Source organism: Bombus pyrosoma, linkage group LG14 (assembly GCF_014825855.1).
Source record: "Bombus pyrosoma isolate SC7728 linkage group LG14, ASM1482585v1, whole genome shotgun sequence".
Classification (NCBI taxonomy): domain Eukaryota; kingdom Metazoa; phylum Arthropoda; class Insecta; order Hymenoptera; family Apidae; genus Bombus; species Bombus pyrosoma.
Window position 1 is genome coordinate 9290151 of NC_057783.1, and position 24047 is coordinate 9314197.

Below are 24047 nucleotides of genomic sequence, written 5' to 3' on the forward strand. Positions count from 1 at the left end.
ACTGGTATCTCCTTGTTTTTTACGCTTTCAATTAATATCCCGTGAAGTAACCATACAAAAAGTTAATTCGAAAATACACATTTTTTTCGCTCATTTGTTTTCCCACCGAAACAAGGGAAAGTACGCTTCACGTTGACAATGTCACTTCAACTTCACTTTTTACGAGAAGTTTTTGGAAAAAAATTGTCAAGTAATGCGGCCTACGACAAGAATTTATTAAACAATTGTGACAGAGTTGCGAAGAGAATGGGAAACACCGGCTCCGCGCATTCATCGAAAAGAAAAGGACGAAAACGAGAAAGTGGTGACAGGTAAGACAATTTTCGACACATTCTGTACTCGCGTTTATTTTCGATTCACTAAAATTCATATTATTCTAATTCGTGGTAGGTAAGGATGTTCTTTTCCAACATGGGTTTGTTCAATTATGAAAGATAATACATAAAAACGTACTTTATATGTTTTACCTTTGGGTAGCGTAGGTGATCGTCCAGGAAAAACTAAAAAATTTGTAAATGGTTCCGAATCCCGAACCAGTGGAAAAGAGATAATAAAATGTCGTGCGACTAATCCTTTTATCATCTTCTTTCTACGGTTACGGAGTAAAAAGCCAAAGGAACACGTAACCGTGATTGCTCGTGCAGCTGGAAAATTATGGACACAAATGACTCCGGAACAAAGAAAGAAATATGTACAGTTGGCAAACGTCGAGAAAAAAAGACGAGAAGAGCAAAGAAGGAAACGAAAGTTAAGGTAATCTTGAAACTTTATAAGTATGTGCATCTCTACATATCGATTGATTTATCATCGATAGCCTGATAAATTACTATATATTTTTGTTTAGAAGAAGGAAAGGAAGATAGAACACATACGTTAATGAAAAGTTATAAGATAAAAATGAAATTATTTAAGTGCGAAGTTCGTCTTCCTGAGTGCTGAGTTAAGCACGCGCTTTCTACACAAGTTCTTACAAGTCTTTTATTCGTACAAAATATCATTGTGAAGCCTTTATTTTTGATTCCTTTTTATTTGTTAGTAGTTTTTTTTTAACTCTATGTACAATAAATATTGATGTATTTATACACTATCAATTATCTTTTTTATCGTTCAAGAATTATGCTAAAAACTAGGCAAATTCCCTTGCCTCTCGCTCTTATAGTCTCGTCTGAAAAAATTAAATTCGTAATATACTATAAATATATTATTTGTTCGCGACCATTCCCCGAAGCGTCGTGGACAAGAGGGAAATTACAATTGAACGTACATGAACGAGCACCATTTTACATTTCCCATACAGAGGTCGAACGAATTAACATCTCACCTCTTCTTATAATTTGATACAAAAAATAATTTCAGCATAATTTTTGCGACGCTCCGTGGAAGAGCATTTTGACGCATGTATCATTCTTTTCGAAACTAGTATGTGCCCTCTCGTTCAATAATATAGAAAATAAAAATATTACATACAGTAGAGAATAAAGAATGAATATACGTGTGTGTGTATGCGCGCACGCTTGCGCGTATTTCTTCCTGTATGTGTGCACGTAATTAAGGAGCATAGGGTTTGAATAAAATGATATTCGTATTGATGTGGGATGAAAATGACGATGACGTTGTTGTCGTTATTGTTGTTATTGTTGTTGATGATAATGATGATGTTGTTATTGTTGATGATGATGATGATGACGATGCTGATGATGACGATAATGATGGTGACAATGGCAGAATAGCAATTATAATGATAACAATAATAATAATAATAATAATAATCATGATAACGATGACAATGGTGACGAGCATAATCATGACATCATAACCATGACCATAACGATAATGACAAGAATGACGATGACGATGGTAATAACTGTAATAATAGTGTAATCGTAGCAGCAATAGTAATAAGAAATATAACAACGACGAAGACAATTGACGACGGCAAGAATGATATCTTATAAAGAATCATTAATGAGAAACACTATGTTCACATTGACGATAAAGGAAGATTACCGATCAATGGTAATGAACGAGTTGGCGATCATAATAATTAATTTGCAATAATACAATTATAATTATTATAATAGTAGTACAATTATTTTTATGATACAGTAAAGTACAGCGTGCCTCGAAGAAAAAGTAAATAACAACGTTTAACAATCGATAATATCAAACAGAATATTCTTTGCAAATATTATGTGTAGTACATATATATACACATATATGTATATATGTATAATATATATATACACTATTTATACACAAAACGTAACACCGTTGCAATTTCGGATGGGAATGCCCTACTAAAAATAGGTGTATTCGTTTTGTCGATTGTGGACTGAGCCATAAACAGTATATACATACATGCATGTTTGCCTAAATGGTACGCGCGCGCGTGCACACACACATATATATGTGTATATATATGTATATTCATTGATCGACAGATCACATTCAAGATAGAATAGTTAATCGCATTTAAATGCACAAGACACGAATCCAAGTTTCGTAGTGTACTATTCCATACTATGATTATAATTCGTACATACACATATGTTCTGCTCTCCTTTCCGCGCGCGCGCATTCGCATATTCACACTCGGTTTTATTCATTTATGCATTCCAAAACAAGTTAAGAATCCGTTTAATACGAGCTCTTTAATCTTTACGATGCAAGCGCTTCCGTTAACTCTTTAATATTTCTGGGTCTTGAATTTACAATCCTTTTCTTTATAGCGTTTGACGACTGATGGATTTTATATAAGCGCGTGCACGCGACTACGTGTTAACAGTAACAGTAGAAGAAGAAGGAGCAAAAATGCTAAAACGTGTATTAAAAGGTGAAATAGTCACAACATAAAAGAAAAATCACACGTCAGTGGTCGTACGTTAAAAAATAATAAAATATTGGTGAGAGAAAGGTAAAAAAAACAGTATGCACATCCAGAGGGTGACTGTGGAAGCGAATGCAAGGAGGTAAAAAGTCTCTCGATAGGTAACATGTTTTTTAAAGTTGCCAGAGTTCGTATAGAAGAGAGCATTAACTTGTCCAAAATGAAGCAATCATTGTTAGTCCATTTTTTTGCGACCTCGTGTTATTGTAAGTGAGAGAATGTGCGCTTAGATGAGTGGGGCTAACGTGGCCTCATCGAACTATTCAGAGGCTGCATAAGACCGCCATTTATGTAACCGTGGTACGTCGTATACACCGCCGCTGGATTTTGTTGATGAGGATCCTGAGGATACGGTGCAGGTACATTAACGACTCCGACAGGTAACTGGCTAGCTTGATTCATGAAGCCACCGAGTTGAGCCGCTTGATTCATGTAGCCGGTAGCAGGTTGTGCCACTCGATAACCATACTGGGCCATGAGATTCGTGTTTATCGCCACGTTGGGACTGACCCGACTGGCGGCGCTCTGCATTTGAGGACAGGTACTTCCAGGATCGAGAGTCTGGCGATATAAGCTTTCGCTTGGATACGGCTGAGTCAGAGACGCCATATTTGCATTCGCTGATGACCTCGAGGTCGATCTACTGGGTGGTCCGGGAGTAGAAGGCGGAACCGTATTGACGTTATAATAATTTTTCGCGTAACCAAGGGGTACTTGAGGCGGCGTCGGTAATTGCCTCGATGTTTGCGGCGGTGTCATAGTGTGCGGTATAGGAGGTGGTGGCGTTAAATTCATCGCTGGTGGAGGTGTTGGAGGTATCATCTCCAACCCATTCGTTAGTTGTTGTAATTTTGCTAGACTGCACGAATTCGTGGTTTGATGATTTCCAGAAGCTGACAAAGAGGGTGCCGGTGTGTGCGAATGCGGCGGCATAGCGCTCGTCTGAATGTAAAAATTCGTCGCTGTGGTGCATGGTGTGGGTGCACCGGATCTGCTGCTTCGATGTTGAATCACGTACGTGTTCTGAGTCGGGAAGGTCTGCGAAGCAACAGCCATATAGTTTCCTTGCGAGATAACGGCCATATTGTGCGAATGAGCAGCGTGTGTATGGGAATGCGGATGAGGAACGGGTGGTACGCTCATCGACGAAGACTGCTGATACTGCGGTGGTACGTGCGTCGTATGCGCTATCGTCGTATGGCTTGTGTGGGAACTCGTATGACTCGTGTGAGAGGTCGTGTGTCCTTGAGATGAGGCTTGAGCATGCGACGTAGGAGGCGTGGTTCGATGCGATCTGCTACTTTGTTGTGTCGATCTCGACCTATGGGTCGTTTGCGAACCACTGGCTCTTTTGTTACTATGAGATTGCGTCTGCGATTGCTGCTGTTGTTGCTGTTGATGCGCAGACTGCTGTTGAGACTGTTGTTGAGATTGACCATGCGTCATGCTTTGATTCTGCGTTTGTTGGGCCAGAGACAATTGCATCGGTTGAGGCGTGTGAGACGGTGGCAAAGGTTGCGGCGTATGACTCTGTCGCATTGGCTGAGGACTCTGCGTCGGAATACTTTGCGGCGTATGAGATTGAGGAAGAGGCTGTGGTGTGTGAGACTGAGGTAACGGTTGCGGCGTATGGCTCTGTGGAAGAGGCTGAGGACTTTGCGTTTGTATACTTTGAGGTGTGTGCGACTGAGGTGTACGTGGCTGCTGAAGAGGCTGCGGTGTATGTGGCTGGTGCATCGGATGGATATTAACGTGCGTCGATGGAGTATGCTGGGGCATCGAACAATCGGCGTACTGTACTTGCGGTGAGATATTTACAGCGGCAGACGTAACCGGCGTAGTTATTTGCATGGATACCGAAATTGGAACGGAAACAGACGGTGGCATCGATGGCAATGCACTTGGTGGTCTTTCTACGCTATTTTGTGATGCGAGATCGCTAGCAATCGACGTGGGGGACTCCAGTCCTAACTGGCTGACGTCCAAATCACATTGACCGTAATGCAACGAATGCACCGAATTTGTGGTCGAATCAGGAGTGTAAACTCCCATAGACGGCAAATCTGGTTGCGAAGGGGGTGTTCGTTTCACCGAACCAGGATTGTCCAAATGAGGCGTTGTCTTGCCACTCTCGGGCGAATTTTGTTTCAATTCTTCAGAGTGTGTTTGAAGATGAATAGTGGTTTCTTGCTGCTCGATAACGGGCAAAACTTTCTCTTGCGGCGTGAGCGGCCCTGTTTCAGGCGACGCGATATTCGAAACAGCAGAGGATGATTCTTTTCTCTCCGTGGGCGTTGCGGGAGAAGTTTCTATCTTTGGCCTCGTCAAATCCTCTTTCGAACTCTTTAACATTAAACGATCGGAAATTCCATCACCTTCTCTACAACTACCTACATCTTGATTAACAGCTTTCAATTTCTCGATTTCTTCTTCCTTAGGCGAAAGAAGGTCAGGTACCAATTTAGACGTTTCCAAACTACAAATTGCTTTCTCAGTCTCCGGAGCTTTGTCGGATTCACCCTTCATAATTTTATTTTCTTCCTCTTTCCCCTCTCCTGTTTCCACTAATGTTTCGCCATCACCTTGGCGTTCGTGACCGCCTTCGTCCTCTCCTTCAACCTCGCCCTTATCCAAATCTCCCTCAGCTTCACATTCCGGTCTTTGTGTATTTTCTTGCAGGATACGCGATTTCGATTCCGATATCGGATTTTGTAAAAAGGGAACGGAGGAATCATCTTCGAGTTTCTTTTCTGGTTCATTCTCTTCTGCTTTCTCAGTTCGTTCGTTTGAATCGCTTTTTATATGCGTCACAGGTTTCGACTTCGGTGCAGGTACTTCTTCTTCGCCCTCATCCTCGTCTCCTCCCTCATACTCTCCTGGGCTAGCAGATATAGTCGCTTCTGCTTCTGGAAGAACAGTTGATCCACAGGTATCGCCAGTGCTACTACTATTGGCATTATTAACGTCTTCCATAGTGCTCTCGTTGCTCTTAGTCGTTTCTGCCGCGTTATTAGCTTCTTTCCCGGCAGGTGCTGCCAGTAGTTGCTCCGTAACCGAACACGACTGTTGCTGGCTAGTTATAAAAGAGCCAGTCTCTTCAGAGCATGGCAACGGAGATAATGATGGAGGGAGTATCACAGGAGTTTCGGGTCGATCCTTCGTAGGAGTTTCAGGTTTTAATTGTGGCATCTTTAAAGCTTCCTTCTCGGCTTTTGCTCTTCCTCGTCTCGATACTGGCAAGGTTTTAACATCCTTCGTCTCTTCTTTTCCGTTGCATTGGTTCTGCTCCAAATTTTTCTTTTCTTTCCCTTGTTTCGTTTGCAAGTGCTTTGTTTGTCGACTGGTCACTTTTAACAAGATATCATCTACCTTGCATTGCTTCTTCGTAGGTTTCTGCACTACCGACGACGGAGACGATTCTATCGCTTTAGAAGATGATTTCTCCACTTCGTTCATATTGTCTTTATCCTTATCTTTCGAATAATTGTCCCTTTCTTTCGGCTTATCACGTTCTTTAGGTTTCTCTTTTTCTCTTTCTCGTTCCTTATCCTTTTCTTTCTCGCGTAGAGATTCCCGAGTTCTTTTTCTGGAACTAACCTCGGACCTTTCCTCCTTTTCTTCTGCTTCAGTCTTTTCGGAATGTTTTCGTTTTCGCAGAGGAGTCGTCGATGACGACGACGTTGTCGTCGTAATCGCTACCGAGACACCAGTTACAGGTGTCTTCGATGTTCTAATTCTTCGTCTAGACATTGTCGTTGTGGTGGTTGTTACCGTAGTAGTTGACGTCGTCGTCGTCGTCGTCGTTGACGTAGATGAAGTCGTTGGATTTGTAGAATTCGCGTTTTTTGAAGCAGTCACCGCACGAGAATTCCTCGACGTTGTCGTGACGCTCTTCGGTTCTACTTCCATCGATTCTTTAGCATTTTCTACCGACGCAGCAACTACGTTTCGACTCCTTTTCTCTAACTCCTTTGTTTCTTTCGTGTCCTTCGCTTCATTTGTCTCCTTTGCTTCCTTCTCTTTTATTGCTTTTGTCTCCTTCAACTCCTTCGTGTCTTTGGAAATAGAATCCTTCTGTAAGGATGATTTTTGGGCAGCCTTCTGTTTGAACGGTGAAGATCTTCTTTGTCCCAACCTTCTACCCCTTGGTTTCTTTTTGATCTTAACCTTTTGAATTTTTTCAACAATCGCCGGTACGTGTTTCGGTTCCACTACGGGAGAAGATTCGGAGCTAGTGTCGCCACTTTCTTCCGGACTTTGATATGGATTAGGAATCTGCGTGAGCAATGGTATCCATCTGAGACAATCAGGATCTAACTTGATACGAGAACTTTTTCGTATTTTTGCCATATGAGCGTCCACTTTAGCCCAATCAACTACCACGGCCACTTTAGAATTCCCTTCACCGGGCAAATGAACCGATCTAATAAATCCCAGCAATTGCATAGCAGTTGCGATATCATGAGCTGACACGCCAGTTTCTTTCGTTATATCTCCCAACTTGATATCCGTAGAATCTCTATGAGCGTCAAGATATTCGAGTACAACGCTTTTCCAGAAAGAGTGGTACGATACCCGGCCGAGATCAGAAAGAGGTTTCTCTGGTGTACCGGGAATGCCCTCCACTTTGGACAGAAGATAACTAAATTCAATCAAGAACCTACCAAATCCTTGTCTTTGATATTGCGGCAAAGTCATGATACACGATACATTATATCTCTGCGCGGGACAATGTTTCTCTTTGCTGAAATAACCAATCAAATGACAACCATACTTGTCGTTTTTAGTTACCGCATAAAATAAAAATGGTTCTACGTCGTAGTAGAGCGTTTTATGGTCCAAGAACAATTTCGCTAGCAGACACAAATTTTGACAGTATATCTTGTTCACGTTACCATCGATCTGAAACATAAGAATCAAAATTCTCATTGTCTGATTTATGAGTAGATTGCGGATATTTAAGTAATTTTATATTTTTATTAACATAATTAAATGAGTAATTAATTAATGAAATCTAAATAAAAATTTCTTTCGTCTACTAAGTATTATAATAAGTATTCTACATTTTCACATATTATATGTATTCTATAGATTTTTGCAGTCTTAAATTTCCCAAAAATGTATGAACATCTGGAGTCTATGAGATATATCATATAGAGTATTATCTGTGTATTAATCCTTTCACAGAGGCAAATCATTCCGTAATTTCTCTGAACTTTATTTTATTGCACTGTCAAAGGCTTAAAGAGAAAAGAAAAAGTTTTGTTCGCGAACCGTACCTCGAAGACAGACAAGCCGTTACACCTATAGATCTCGGTAGCCGGAGGGTGCCTCCATTGACATTTGTCCATGTGTCTATCAAGTACAGCCCGACTTTTCGTATACTTTAAACAAAATTCACAGAAGAATAATTTTGGTAGTCTTGCGTACTCCTGAGGAAACGGACTGGAATACCACGTTTCTACTTCGTATCGACCGAAAACTATGGCCGCGGGATTCCTAATACCACTTCCTGTACTTGTACTAGCTGAACTATTCCCTGGATTCACAGTCGCGGCTTCCTCGCCGTCACCATTCACGGCGGTTAAGCGAGCCGCTCTGTCCCGTGCTTCCTTAAATAGGTCAACATCCTTTTGCGTGACACCAGGTGGCAAGGTCTGAGGTAGAACCGGTTCCTCTGTAAACAAATATAACAAATTGATTTTCTTTATGTTCCTATGTGCTTATTCGCTACTTTTATTTTTTTCTGTTTTGCAGTGAATAGAACAAGGAAAAGAAATTCCTTTATAATCCGCTGTAACAATTAATCCATTGAATTTGAATCCATGTCGATTTGTCCGATTTCTCTTACTTGTTTACCACAAAAGAAACACTAATCCTGAAGGGTAATTTGCAATGCAGACAAATTTTTCGTTGTACCACAAACGACATATACTAGGGCTTTGATACGGTACCAACAGTGAAAAACTTTTTGAAAAAAGACGAATAGACAAACAAAAAACTCCACGGGAATATTATGATAATTTATTGATATAGAAGTGTACGGTATTAAAGAATGCAATTGAAATGAAAACATAATTCTATTCGATGCGTGAAAAAAGAAAAGAAGAGGAACAAAAAGAATCTGTCCACTAGAGAAGCGGATATTGTAGTCGCAAAGCATAAATATTAACTTGTGCATTGACAATCTTCGGTAATATCGAGTGCGACAACAATTAATTAGCTGTTAATATTGTGAGTAGTATCCAAAGCAAAGCTATGGGGTAGGTGGTTTTCGTGGGATGTGTTGGCAGAGTATCAAGTTGGCTCTTCAATGGCAAAAGCGGATTTGTTTTCCTCTCGTTCCTTTCTTTCCATTTCTCTTTTTATTTCTCGTTTTAGTTTTTCTGTCTCTCCTTTCTTTTGCTTTTTTACTTTACTCGTGAAACGTATACATTTTTTATATTTCTCTTTATGGTGGAAGACGGCGAGTTACGACAATAGAGTCTGCTAAATGTCAGCAGCAGCAGGTAGACTCCGATATTATTAATACCAGGCAACTGTTTGAGATATGCCACCTAGCGTCGTATTTCTTCGTCCTGTAAAACTGTAAACTGATCGGTATTGGTCACTTTATCTTTTCTTCCCTAATACTTTCTCCTTTTCCTTTTTCTTTTGTCAATCTTTGATCGTATATAAAATGCCGATATAGAATCCCGAAGGATTAGAAAAACTTTTCCGATATCCGTTGAAGCTTCGTACTTATTTCATATTTGAAGTAATCACAGGTCAACTATTCTAAATTCCTTAATAGAATAATTCAATATTTCAATACTTGTCCTTTGTAAAACAATAATGGCAATTTAATAGAAAAACGACGACGAATAAGAAACGTTTATACTCTATTTTATATATCTGGCTAAATCTTTGTACAAGTATCGCCGACTGTACAACTGTAAAGAATTGATCAAATTAGAAGTAGTGAGAAGTTAAACGAAAAAAATTGTGCAGCAGCGAAATTATCACGTGAACAGTCCCATAGTCGAGTGCGTTTATTTACGAACTACGTGCATTAATTATGTATTTGATAACTATATGATATATGGAAAAAAGAGAGTGTATGCCAGAGCCAAATAACGTTATTAGTAACATGCAATAACCATGTAAGAGTCTTCCGTAGTGCAAAACGAATGGAAATATCATCCATATAGCTCACAAACTTGATCTGAAAACGATGAAAGAGAAATGAATGCATTCGTTCGCATTCTATATGATAGATGTTTCTGCAAGTAGAAAACTCGGATTTCCATAAGTTTCACACCACATAATAAGCAATAAACACGTCCTATCAAGGAACCTGATTGTTCTTATTACATACAGATAAATGTTTAATTCTCGATCATCCGATACATTGTACGATATAATTATCGGTGAAGTTTCATGAATTCAACGACGAAAAACAAGTTGTTGGCCGTTAGTGGAGAACAATCATGTTATCTTGAAACAGATTACGTCAGACGTACATGAACACATACATCATACCACACCACACCGCCAACACATCCACGTGGTGGTGAGCGAGGATTAGATTAGAGGGAATTCTTCTTTGCGACTTGGGTGCATCATCGAGGTTAGGACTCGTGAACGGGTGGGGTAGATTCTTACCCTTCCTGGTGGAGCAGGGTGTCGCGCGGGGTGTCGTGGTGGTGTTGGTGGTGGTGGCGCTAGTACAGGCTCGTGGATTGGACTTTAGGCTGGGATTTGATTTCACGGAATCAGAACTCAGGCCGGACTTCGAAACAGCGGGCACAGGGTGGCGTGTTTGGCTCCCTTCCACGAGTGTGTTTTTCTTTCGCGAGGACTGATCGGGCCTAAGAGTCGATGTCGGCATTGATGTCGACGACGGTGACGACAGCGACGACACCGGTAACGAAGACGGTGATGATGATGATGATGGCAACGGTAACGGTAACGATAAGGGTGACGATAACGGTAACGGAAAGGACGACGACGACGCCGCCGCCGTCGTCGATGATGATGAGGACGACGACGATGACGACGATGACGACGACGACGAAGACGACGACGACGACGACGACGACGACGACGACGAAGATGACGATGACGACGACGACGACGACGACGATGACGAAGACGATAACGATGATAATAACGGCAATGGCAACGACGGTGACGACGCGCCCGCTGCACACTTCACTAACGGCGCATCATCTTTCATCAGTTTTCTCCTTTCGTGCTCGTGCCTTTTACTATTAACCGCAGTTTTAACTAAATTTGACGGTGTCATTTTTGGTAGCTTTTCGTTAAGGGAACTAAATAACGTTTCGTCGGAAGGCGTAAAAATTCCAGGGCGAGGTACTTTCGCTACATCGTTGTCTGCCTCCATTTTCTTTTTTTCTTTCGATTTTCCTAGACCGGACGACGCGTTTTCACGTTTATTACTCTGCATCCCTCTCATAACTTTGCTCGCTCTGTTATCACTGTCGTCCACGTTAGGCCGCTTTCTTCTATCAGGCGCGTAATTAGGCGTTAACGCGCTAGATCTTACTCTGCTGCTAGTAGGTACTGAAAAAAAGTGACTCAATCCATCGAAAAGGCCTTTCAATTGACCACTACCAGGTTTAACCTTATTGGTGTTATCCGTATTGGCAAAACTGCTCGCTATACCAGTACCGTTCCGATCGTTCTTCTGTTTCTTCTTCCCATCGAACGAATTAACGGCTGGTTGTATATGTAAACCGAATGTCGGTGTACTGCTTACATTGAGCTTAGGTAACGGCGCACCAAAGGTATTGGTAATGTTACTAAAAAAGGGCGATTCCATATTGAATTTAGCCGCGGCCGCGGCGAAACCCCAAGGCTTGTCCTCGTTTAGATCACAAGAGAACGGACCTCTTGGTTTAGGAGAGTTACCGGCACCGCTACCGGTAACACCACCACCACCACCACTATCGCCACTGCCGACGACAGCACGACGTTTTTCGTGACCATCGTCGCCATCGTCATCCTCCTCCTCTTCGTCATCGTCGTCGTCGTCCTCATCGGAAGTAGACGTATTGCTGGACGCGCTAGAGCTATTACCATCTACCTCTTCCTCTTCTTCTCCCCCCTGCCCATTCCCTTCCGCTCCCTGCTGCTCTTCCGCGTCGTCTTCGTCATCATCATCAGTCGAATCACTGGAGTCGTCAGAAGAATCGCTATCGCTCGCGCCGCTGCTGCTGCTACTGCTAGACATTGGCGGTACTACCTTTTTACCGGTCATGGTTTGTTGTTTCTGGTTCGCGTTACCCCGAGTTAACCTAGGACTAACGTCCTGCGAACATTTCGATTTCTCGCCGCCCCCCACCCGCTTCAACTTATTATGGTCCGCATTAAACGCACTCAGCCTAAAAAACTTCTGCTTCTCTTTGGAAATCCGATCGTTTTTCTCTTCTAGTAGCCTACCCTGGCCTGCGAGTGGGGTGGGGGGTTGTGGTAAAGGAGAGGAAATCAAAGGTGGTTGACGAGGGGAGACAACACCCGCATTACCGTCCGAGCTGCTGTCCACCTGTGCCACTCCTGCGCCGCTTTTCTTCACCGGAGTCGAAATCGCCAAACTCTTTCTGGATACTGCCGATCTGAAACAGATATTATCTGGTCAAATTGTGCGCATCGATAACTCGTCGTCCCTTCCCCTCAGTCTTAACTTTTTATTCTAATTTTAAACCCTGATCTTATGTCAGGTAACCCTATACAGTAGTAGAAGATGTTGAGAAAAACAATAGTTTATATTAATTAGTATAAATAAAAAAGCAACAATGTTTTTTCCGTGTGATATTTATATCATATTATCTAACACAATGCTATATTATATGCATAATGCATATAATACGCTCAAACCCACATTCAAGAGAAATGTAGTTCAGCTTACTTCAGCGGTCCTTAACCTGCGAAGTGCTCACACACGCAAGTTATTGTCGTATTATTTGAATAAAAAATATTTAGTATATGTATTTATTTACTTATAACGAACCTTTTCTCTCCAAAAAGATTGTTCATGAATGGTTTAATTCTACATACTTGGCACATTACTGATTTAGATTTTGAGTTAAGCTTGGTGGTCCGCGACAAGAAAAAATTATTTAAGGGAGGTTCGTGATAAACAGAAGATTAAGAACCGCTAGCTTAGTTAATATTTTCCTTCAATGTTTCGTATATTATCTATTAAAATTGTATCGCGCATATCAAACATACTCGACAAGTCATCACAAATGAGAACTAACATTAATCCTAAAATTGGTTTACATCAAATTTTCGCTTACTTTCTACTTTCACGTAACTTGCTAGGTCTCTTCCTCGCGCTAGTCGGCGTGCCTTCGAGAGAACTAGCTGCATCCTGTGTTTTGTTCCTTTTACTATCATCCTTCGATATTGGTGTATGTGCTGTTTGACAATGTCGACACCTCCATGGTGTTTTGTTCTTTTTATCAAGCGCTGGATCCAAACAGGCAGGATGATAACACTTAACACAACCAGCACATTTTACCAGATAATTCTGCGATTCTCTTTCCAACTGGCACCCAGCACACGTTGGAGAACAGTCATCACATGACCACGTTATACCTCTATCGACAAGGATTGAGAGTTCCGGTGGTGCGCAAGAATTGTGTAAAGCTGCACCACACACGCTACACCTGCTCAATTTCTCAGTAATATTCCGTTTTGTGTTGTTGTTGTTCCCAGCTATTGTCGCACCAAGGCATTCTTTGCAAATTGGTAGTGGAGCTGGCAACTGTGACAAAATCAAATAATATATGACTATACGCACTTTACGATTATGTTATAAAGGGAATATTATAAACAGGATAATTTTAATACAACATAAATGGAAGTTATTAGGTTTAGCTAGATGCTGGGAAGTTGATGGAGTTTCGTGAAAGTCAAAGATATAATTATCGAGATACACATTTTAATGAAATAGTAATAACTGAGTTATTCACTCGTAATCAAATAATTAACGCCAAAGTAACCAGCCCTTGTGTAATTCATACTTAAATATACAGTGTATAAATGATTATAATTAAAGGGATGAAAATAAGAAAGTATATAAAAGTATATAAAAAAATTAAAAAGTGTACATGTATAATCATGTTTCGATTTCGATAAAAGTATAATATATTAATTTTACAAAGATTTCCTGTATATTCTTAGCAATCAGAAAAGGAAGGAAACCTAAAATCTGCCATTTCATTGTATTTAATATCTTTCATTTCTAACTAGTTGACATTTTTGTTTGGTTCGAAGCAGTAGAGTACACAAAGAATACCTTCAACATACAGGACACGCGTGATCAGGATCCGCAACGACCTGTTGCGCGACCAGAGAACCAGCTATAACTAATAGTTATGGGATTGAACGATCCATTGCTAAAGCTTGCACTTCTTGGCTTCTTGACATATCCTCGGTCGATACATCGACAGATTTTTATACACACGAAAACTACAAGTAATAGCCATACATACATACATATATACAACGAATGTTTCTCGAATACCTTTTACCTTTACAAATTTTCCGAAATTAATTCTGCTATATGCTTGGAACTTTTTATGTTTGAATCTTGTTCTCGTTGCAATTAAAAAGAAAATTAATATAACTTTTAACAAATCATTGGATACATTTTATTTGGAATGAAAATAATGAATTAAAAAATCAAATAATTACTTCCAATAAAATAACAAATAAATTTATTTTAAAATAAAATTGTTTTCCAAAAGAATACCAAAATTTTGTTTGAGAAATAGATAATTTCCAAATAATTTATTAGCCGAAAATATTTGATTATTTCAAATAATAATAGAAGATAAAGCATAACAAATAATTTTTATGCAGATAAGGAATCGACCTACTGACCTGAAATATTCATCTTAAAAGCAGCTAGACATCGAAACATTTATCAGATCAGGTAACGCGAAACTTAAAAAGTACAAAAGACAAACATTTTTGTATTTCAAAAGTTTCATTGGATAAGAATCCAAACACTTTCATGAGCCATTGTATCTAGAATTAATGATTCTCCCCTTTCTACTCTTGTTCTGAAACGCGCGCGCAGCCGTGTCTGTGTATCAGGCACATTAGGGAGTCTTAAGAAGTTCTGTTTCCGAGCATAAATTTCTGAGCATACAGGCCAACTTACTGAACAATTCGACATGAAATACTAGTACAAAAGCTCATAGGAACTAATTAGGTATTACCATTCCATTATCGATCAATAAATAAACATCGAGTTTATAAAAGCTAAAAAGGATCATCTCTTTGAAGTTGAAGAATTTATAAAAGAAATTTCATATTTGAATTTACCAATAAGTTATATTATATTGACATTTCTTTCTCAATTTTATTTCTCCCATAGCAATGGCATGTAATACACGAGAACTAAAGGTGTATGAAGGGTTCCAACCGTGAACAGCATTGGACTGAATAACTAAATAGTGACACTTGGCAGCGAAACCAAGAACCACTTGAGAATTCGAGAAGGAAGAACAAGGAATAAAAGGGCAGAGAGCAACCGACGGGGAGGAAGGGATTGTCAGGATCGCGCCGGCGTGATCGTTGGATAACTTTCCGTGCTCTCTGCGGCCTGACACGCATAAAACGCGGTCGGTAGGAGAACAGGGAGGAGAAATGAATGCAATAGAGGAGGGGAAGGAGAGGGGTGAATGAGAAAGAGAGAGAGAGAGAGAAAGAGAGAGACGTGTGCATGGAGGATCAATAAGAGAGGCGATATACACAAACGAGTCACCGGAAGTTGACCGCGATAGCATATCGTCCTGAGTCTCGCCCCTCTGTTCAAGTTCCCCTCTAGCGTGAGGCCGCGACTAACCATCTTGAGGCGTGGGCACACGCCGTGACTCCCCAGCTACGAACATGAGGGACCGTAACGAGAGCGTAATATTTCCCTTGTTGACTCCTGAACTGAGTGAGCCACGAACCGTATGCGATCATGCATAACATACTCTTCTTGATGTATTGTCATACAAAACGTCCCAGTATTTTCTCATTATATTCCTGTATCTTCTGCATGCTTTATTATTTAGGATATTATTACTAATACATGGCGTATTTCTTGAAAATGGTGCTCTTAGCGTATTCTCTTTCTTAAAAAAGCCCCTTTCAACCTAAATTTTTATTGTGTATCGACTAACAAGTATCGTGAAACAAACGAAGTTGTTGATACTTTTCTAAGGAATTGTGGCGGGAAAATTCAAATTCAATATTCGCTCAACTTGGATTTCTCGAAGATGACTCCGACAGAGAATCGCAACTTTCCAACTACATCAACGAAATCTAATCTAGTGTTTAATACGAATTAATGGATAATAGGTACATTGACAGATTTCTAGATTGTTCTTTATGCGGTTTTACGATTGTATGTACTATGAAATTAAATTAAAGTGTCGTTCCATAGATGCGTATAGGAACCCTACATGTACGGATTGGTTTAATCGTAGAAAACGCTTTGCATTAGCTACAAATATGTCATGTGTTGAAGAGAACGTAATAATTCTTCGTATGGTAACTATATTCAATTCGGAACAAGGAGAGAAAGAAAGAATTAATCGCTTCTTTTATATTTACAAAAACAGTAATTCCAAATTATTCCTAGCTAAAAAAGGAAATAACAAAATATAATTCTACAAAGCGTATAGTATTCCGAAAATATAATTCAACCGGGAATGCATATTTTTCAATTGTTCACGCGAAATAATTTTATTTGCTTTATTTTACTTTTTACACTAAAACAATGCATGACGCATGTCTCGTTATATAGTACGAATACTAACGATAGGTTTACGTTGACATTACGGCTGCCAGTTCACATATGATCGCATGTTGTGAATTATATTATCCACTGCATGGAAGTGAATAGCAAGCGAATACCCACGTTTAACACGGCTCTATGAAACTACACTCTCTGAACAGATTTCTGAGCACAAGCAAAGACAAGCTGATGGAAAAGTCTAATCAACTTTCGTGAACATTGTTTGAACTCGACACTGGTAATAAAATATTTCTACCAGAATACGATAATAACGTAAATGAACGGATGTATGGAAGAGCGCGCAAGTTGAACGAATTCAGTTACAAGTGCGGTAGGTACAAATCAGGTATGTTGCATACGCGTATAATACTTTATGTACTCTAAAACCTCCATCAGATTAATTCAAGTAACTTGAAACTTCTTTATTTACTTGGTTTGAAATATCCTTAATTCTTTCAAATCTTTATTTTCACACTTATTAATAAATTAAGAACGCATTTATGCACTTCTGGGAAATGTAAAGATGCAAAAATGTCCCGAATGCATATAACATATAAAAATATATAAAATATTTAACAAAATATAAAAGTATTAAATAAAACAAAAATATATAAATTATTTAATATTTAGTAAGTGAAGCAAGTTTGTCTAACTTCCACTTTTGGCTGTGTTCATAAAAGTATGAATTTTCATAAATGTCTGTGTTTACTTAATCACGTCTTGACTAGATAAAAAATATACTTTAAGTTTGAAGTTGAGATATTTTCAACTATTTCTTGATTGCAACAAAACAATTGTAGCACTGCCAGTACTTTTTATCTGCGAGGATATTTGAAAGGTTTGGTATTCTGTACATTTCTATGCTTTTAGCTTTCCCATAAATGCATAAACATACGTACTCTAATGACGAGTAATGAAAAAAATGACTCACCTTAGCTACAGGGGGCTCCGGCTGGGTAATATGAGAAGTATCCGCATGTTTCTTGAGATAAGGTGGTCTGTCCGGTTGTCGGAAGAGCCTACCATCCTGGATCACAAGCCCTCGATCGACTGCCCTTTTAGCAGACAGTCTAAGAGCTGTTCTCAAGTCGCCCTCCGCTTCTTCTTCAACCGTGTGACTCTGTCTGATATATCTCTCGATATTCTTCAGGCTTGAGCCCTCCCTTTCGCCCAATTCTCTAACAGCCTTACCCAGTACCTTGCTCAGATCGGAAGCTTTGCCAACTTTGAGCGGTTTCGATTGTAAGCCACCAGGATCTTTGTACGAGGATTGTCCTTTATTAAAGATCTTGAGCACATCGCCGCGCTTCACAGCAACCTCCAGATGTTCAGCAATTTCCTCCTCGTGATAATTATGGTGTTGACGAATAGCATGACATATCCGCTCGACACTCGGCCTCTGTTTCTGGCTGCGGATTTTTCGGATCGCGTCCAGGAACCAGGCCGACCATGTGTCAGCGGACTCGGGCTCGTCCATTTCTCGTCTCCGTCGGCCGTCTGCCGACGAAAACGGCGGCGGCGACACCGGCGGCGACGATCACGTACCAGGCCAGGTTATATACACCCAATTAACAATGCTCGACCGCCTCCGGGTCGGTTTTTACAACCAGTCCTTACGACTCACTCACATTCTGCGCCTGACTCTGTCTCAGACGAGTTTTCTACAGGCTACTGCGGCTTCACATTTCCATCCGTCAAGATCACACGCTCCTTATGCTGGTCCTAAAATCCAGAATATGCCAATCAATCAATAAGCCTTTCTCGTTTTCCTTTCTTTTTTGTTTCCTCAGTTCAACTTGCTACCATGATACTACATTACTGATATTAATTTTGGTTAAATTTCGTTTTAGCACTAATCTGTTTGAAGTTTCTAATTTGTTTTAAGTTTAGGAAATCATCATTATATTGACTTCGTACACAGACAGCCTATTCTAGCTTTTGGTCACGTGATTTTCTAAAACTTAATACTGGCATTTTTAAATTGTACTACTTGAATTCTATCGAAAGATAGGAAAATACATAATTGGGTTACTCTAAAACGAAGTTTAGGCATAATTTTAATAGTCAGAACTATCTTGTTATGAATTTAAAATAGGTTACAGCAGATGTTTTTCGTTTAGAATCTTGTTAATTTGAAATAAATTACATTCACTATTTGCACTATTTGCACATATAGTAATAGTAAAACTACTACCAAGTACACTAAGTAGATAGGTAATAATAGCAAAATTACTATCTATTAGTATCATTCAAGTGTGAGTATATTAAGTAAACAAACAGTAATAACAAACTCACTATCTATTACTCACTTACTGTGTATTTCTATTTTTTATAATTTTGATTACTATCCAAACTTTAGATATTATTAAATAATTATTGATAATCTTACTACTATATCAATATATATATATCAATGCGGATTTCTATGCATGTATGAAAAATTTAAAGATACAAAAGTACATAAAGTATCCAAAGTATAATACTCGTTACAATATTTAATAGACAAAACAAATGTTCACCTAGGTCCTACTCTTTTATTCACATAAAAATATGAATGTATATAAATATCCATAATTAATGAATATGTTACATATTATGTACATTTTTCGCGCCTTTAAATTTCCCACAAATGCATAAATATTCGGAATATAATCATAACGCATGACGTGTTTTCTGCACCATATTAGTCAGGTAAACTGTATGACATTCGGTTATATACTATTATAATATGTATGCGTATCAACTAGCTAGAATTTGAATCGTTGCAAGCTGTCCGAACGAATACATCTTTCCCGCTCGTTTTTCGTTTTCACTCAATAAATTCGTGAGAATTCTTTGAGCGTTACACAACAAAACACATATAAACCATATGATGTATTCTTTCACAGAACTAATCATCTCGAAATGAAACAACAGTTTAAAAAAAAATAAGCTACATTTTTTACTGCTACATTCTAAACCCGATATACCGAATCTATCGTATCATCATTTAAAAGTCGTTTAGAATCATTCAAAACTATCCGAAACTGTTCAATTTTTTATCTCGTTACGAACGATTGACCGATTTTCTTCTAAGCGGCAAACTTTCTCCTCGACGTAAGCAAACTCAACACTAGGTGTACGTATATGTACACGTGGAAGGGAGAGAAATATTTTAAATGACTGTAGGTCGTACTGATATTGCGTAATTTTGAACAACTTGTAGATACACGTGATTTATTAAGTCAATTATGCATATATGGATATACATTGGCTCATGAAACTATTTAGGCAATAACCATAGAAAACTTTCATGGATATACATACATATCGTGTTTGGCAAATAAAACATTTTGAAATTGTATTAACACTGCAATGAAACTACACTGGTCATGATCATATTAGTTATAGTTAAAATCAATCTGAAAATGTATTTAGAAGTTACAAAATATTCTCGGGTAACATCTATTCAGTAAACATAACATAGACATATAATAATACTTGCAAAACTAAAACAAATAATAAGTAATAAAAATAGCGCCACTGTATTGGGTTGGCAACTAAATAATTGCACATTTTGTCAATACCACCTAAAAACAAAATCCGCAATCACTTAGTTGTCAACCCAATATATTGAAGCTTATTAATATAACGAATTAAATGTTTAAATACTTTTGTTACCCTTCGAAATACATATATATATTTGCACTAAATAATCTTGTAGCTGTTATGTACATTTTCACATTTGTTTGAAGTTTTAGTAATATAATCATAATGATCCATTCTCTCATAACAATGCTAATGAAATTTCAAATGTTTTACATTTCATACAACACATATAATAATTCATTAAAAAATTCTAGAAGTGTTCAAAGATTTTTGTAAACGATTGTATGTAAATTCAGATTGCCCAGAGCTGATCTAGAAAGAAACTATCGAAGTATTAAACTCTTTCAACCGATAAAAATTTCCATTTATCAACATTGATACTCTTCCAAAGAAAAGAGAAATATTCTAAGGGCAAACTTAATATTCTAATTCGAAGAGTTTTGATAATAATAATTCTGATCAAGCGTACTACACGTGAAAAATATACAAACGTTTAATAATAGTTAAGTGATATAAAACAATTTGAAAGGGTGATGAAATATGACGATATATTTGCTAAGATTTCGTAGGATTCGTTTGACCAATTTCATTCTAATTTCTCGACTATTAGTCTTTTTTTATGATTATTATTCGTTAATTAGGCAAACAATGGTCGTCAACGGCGAAAGGTATTCGTGTCGACCAATAAATTAAATAAACCTAACATTCTTTGTCCGTGAATCACTGAGAAACGCAATCCTATTATATGACTAATCTTTGTTTGACGTACGTGTCACTGAATGAAGCTTCGCGAAATATGTAATTGTCTCGCACACGTTGAAACTAAAACTAGTTGGGAACGAGTGTGAATAACAAAACAGTGATCGACAGAAAGCTTAGCCTTTTCAATGGCTTAAATTTTAAATATTAGCCTTGGCTCGATTTCATTAATTCGACAGTTATCGGCACGTTTGCAACAATTACGAAGAACAGGAGTGTATAGGAAAACGAACATATGGAGGGAGAGAAGAAAGGAGGGAGTGAAGAGAGAGAATGGCAAGCGAATGAACGCACTACACATTCAGAATTTTCCGTCGAAAATCAACCAATGTATATGTATTATACGCATAAATCTCTTTTCGAGAACACTCCAATGTTCTATACTTGCTCGTTTCTACAGGTGTATGTAGTTGTTTCTGACTCGTTCTGTTATTGCCAAAACGAAATATCGAGTAAACGAATACGTTTGTTAGCTAATTTATTTATCGTTCGTCCATTTAAGCACACGACAGTAACGAGGAAGAAGGGAGGCCAGTAGTCAGGCCGGCTGACTGTGTTTGTTGGGGCCTTTCTCACCCGACGGAGAGGTAAAAGAGAGGATGGCAACAGAGAGAGCAGCTGCCACTGAGAAAACGGACGGTTACCGAATGATTTCAACTACTGCCGGCTTGGCGTTTCTTACTCCTCGTTACCCGCTTTTACAGATGATTCTCCTTTCTACAAAGACGCTTCCATTTAAGTATTTGTTTCAACAAAAAATACTCACACATACCGTGAACAGATCTTTGCTCAATGCCACACGCTTGAAAAATAAAATAAGAGTAAAAAGCGTGGCTCGATTCAAACGAGTTTTCAATTACGAAAAAGAATAATGAAGAGAATGGAGAGAAAATGATTCGGACCGAAAGATATATTTGCTAATAATCACCAACTGGTTACCGTCGGTAGCCATTTTAATCTTAATGATAGCCAATTTATAATTTCAACTCGAAAACACATACTTCCACGCCAACCGGGAAACTCGTCTGGTGTTTCTCAAGCAGGAATAACCGTTACGATTCGTTACAAGTCACATCCCTCGTAAGAAAGACACTGTGTATGGCTAGCGAATGTAATCGCGACGGCCGTCGCCCACGAAACCACCGCTAAACGCTACGAACTATCGCCTGTTAACTACTCTAGATGATACTACGACACCGAGTTTTTCATCATTTTGAGTGAAATACTTGGTGCGCGTTAGGCGGGTGAAAAATGTGAAACGATTGAATTACGTGTCCAAGTAGATAGCGAGGACACAAGTTTCTCGAAACCCGACGGGCAGCCATCTTGGGTAGGCACGGCCAACTCTCGACTGTTTCGCACAATTTTTCGCGCCTAAGAACGATGTTTCAACCACAACGTTGTACTGTATAGCTTCCTGAATAAACGTCTGGCAAATGGATGGCATTTGGTTATCCGCTTGTTCGAGCATAGTAAGAAAAAATGTTAAGAAGAAACGAGGAGAAACACTGCGTATAGAAGATTATCTCCCTCTCTCTTTTGCACTCTATTGCACACTCACTCTCTCTCCCTCTCACTCTTTCACGAGCTGGCAGCCCGACCCGCTGGCCCGTATGCGTCTGGTGATGATTCGCGTGGTTCTCTTGCGAGATTTAACGAGAAACTAATTGTTTTTACCTGATCAAGGTAATCCCATGTATAAATCCAGCGTGAAATGCACAAGAATCACTAGATACCGTAACACAGGATATTTAATCACGATCACCAATTATCTCGCGACAACGGCGTCACATTTCACACAAATCAACAAAGGTTACCCACTTGACAAAGATGGCGGTCGCGGGGGTTACACACTGCGCGCACGCGGTGGGGAGCGCACTGCGCACACCGCGCTCACTGTTACGGCGGAATCACGAAACAGTTGTAGCGGCACACGTTTTCCTCGACCAATCAAACCGTCCACTTTGACTCGACACTCTCATTACCGGTCACACGTGCGTCGCTTTTCGTCCGTTTTCTACCGCGCGCGCACACATGCGCATCACTTTTGTATATCTACATCGTGTCCCATGGGATCTACATCCCGAATAAGAGCTTTTCAAGCGCGGGAGTAGAAGGTGTATAAAGTATGATGAAAAATGACGAAATATTCAAAATAGCCTAATATCTACACTTAATAGATATTTATATATCTGTATGGTATCATCCTATCTCTTTCTCCCTACTACTATTCCATATCCTACCTTCACTATGGCCGTCGCTTGCTTTGCGCTCACTTTGACCATTCCCAATCAGTTCCTCAACACCACACGCGCGCGTCTGCTACATGACGCTGTACAGAAGCTTTGTCAACGAGCTTCCAGGATCGTACCTGCCTCCTTCTGGGCCATCTACCTGGAGATATTAGCGACACACTTTTTAGGCTACAGTTACTCTTCGATATATTTCTTTCTATTTCTTTTTTCCTTTGTATCATTAATACGTAAACGTGATTTATTTTCTTTTAGAATAGATTATTGAATTGATTATTTAAAATATTCCTTTAATTTATATATAGACCAAATAATAATATATGTAATTAGTTCACGTTTTGCCTACCTCAAATATGTATTATGTGTTATAGAAAATTGAAAGAAACACCTAATTGGAATAAAATATCTTAAGATTTCTATGATTTTGGTATTAACTAGTGTACCATTTTGTTTTTCTAATTGTATGTCTAGAATACAAGTCACACAATTTTTTAAAGAAGTGATTGATTTTTGCACGAATCACATCTTATGCATATATATGTGCATTTATGGTTACATCTTCATCTAGCTTCATAAGTCCTTACACATATGTACTTATATATGTGTCTATGAACCGACGCAAGCGTGTTGCGAGGTTGTGCCGCTTTTTTAACTATTTCAATAACTGCGTTCACATCTGGCAATATCAGCAAAAAGATTATTGCGCGTAGGTGATTATACATCAACTATTTTTCATGTTCTACAAACTTGCATCAATTAA

General features: G+C 39.0%; 2 protein-coding genes and 1 long non-coding RNA gene across 7 annotated transcripts; 2 read left to right on the forward strand and 1 right to left on the reverse strand.

The window, feature by feature from the left end:
- The first annotated feature begins 121 nt into the window (after nucleotides 1–121).
- Nucleotides 122–1778, forward strand: LOC122575176 (high mobility group protein homolog TDP-1-like). Its single transcript, XM_043743783.1, has 3 exons — nucleotides 122–311; nucleotides 478–753; nucleotides 845–1778. The coding sequence occupies exons 1-3, from the start codon at nucleotides 139–141 to the stop codon at nucleotides 861–863; spliced, it is 468 nt and encodes a 155-aa protein (XP_043599718.1). The 5' UTR covers nucleotides 122–138; the 3' UTR covers nucleotides 864–1778.
- On the reverse strand, nucleotides 1008–23624 carry LOC122575150 (histone acetyltransferase KAT6B-like). 5 transcript variants are annotated; one of them, XM_043743711.1, is made up of 6 exons: nucleotides 23279–23624; nucleotides 17620–18410; nucleotides 13189–13658; nucleotides 10532–12504; nucleotides 8167–8564; nucleotides 1008–7789 (listed from the first exon to the last, which is right to left on the reverse strand). In XM_043743711.1, the coding sequence occupies exons 2-6, from the start codon at nucleotides 18163–18165 to the stop codon at nucleotides 3128–3130; spliced, it is 8049 nt and encodes a 2682-aa protein (XP_043599646.1). In that variant the 5' UTR covers nucleotides 18166–18410; nucleotides 23279–23624; the 3' UTR covers nucleotides 1008–3127. The 5 variants fall into 5 exon arrangements, with proteins under 5 accessions (XP_043599646.1, XP_043599645.1, XP_043599650.1 ...); XM_043743710.1 differs by lacking the exon at nucleotides 23279–23624 and adding an exon at nucleotides 22713–23263; XM_043743715.1 differs by lacking the exon at nucleotides 23279–23624 and adding an exon at nucleotides 22713–23261 and having other exon boundaries at nucleotides 12416–12504.
- LOC122575177 lies at nucleotides 20264–21752 on the forward strand. Its single transcript, XR_006319339.1, has 2 exons — nucleotides 20264–21437; nucleotides 21538–21752. It is a non-coding gene; the product is annotated as an uncharacterized LOC122575177 (long non-coding RNA).
- Nucleotides 23625–24047: the final 423 nt, after the last annotated feature.

Excerpts from the sequence above, each read along its gene's own strand:
- LOC122575176 (XM_043743783.1), top strand. The coding sequence starts at position 139 with ATGTCACTTCAACTTCACTTTTTACGAGAAGTTTTTGGAAAAAAATTG. Across the intron at positions 312-477 it reads AAACGAGAAAGTGGTGACAG|CGTAGGTGATCGTCCAGGAA; the intron begins GTAAGACAATTT and ends ACCTTTGGGTAG.
- LOC122575150 (XM_043743711.1), bottom strand. The coding sequence starts at position 18,165 with ATGGACGAGCCCGAGTCCGCTGACACATGGTCGGCCTGGTTCCTGGAC. Across the intron at positions 8,565-10,531 it reads ACCCTGCTCCACCAGGAAGG|AGGAACCGGTTCTACCTCAG; the intron begins GTAAGAATCTAC and ends ATTTGTTTACAG. Across the intron at positions 7,790-8,166 it reads ACGGCTTGTCTGTCTTCGAG|ATCGATGGTAACGTGAACAA; the intron begins GTACGGTTCGCG and ends CTTATGTTTCAG.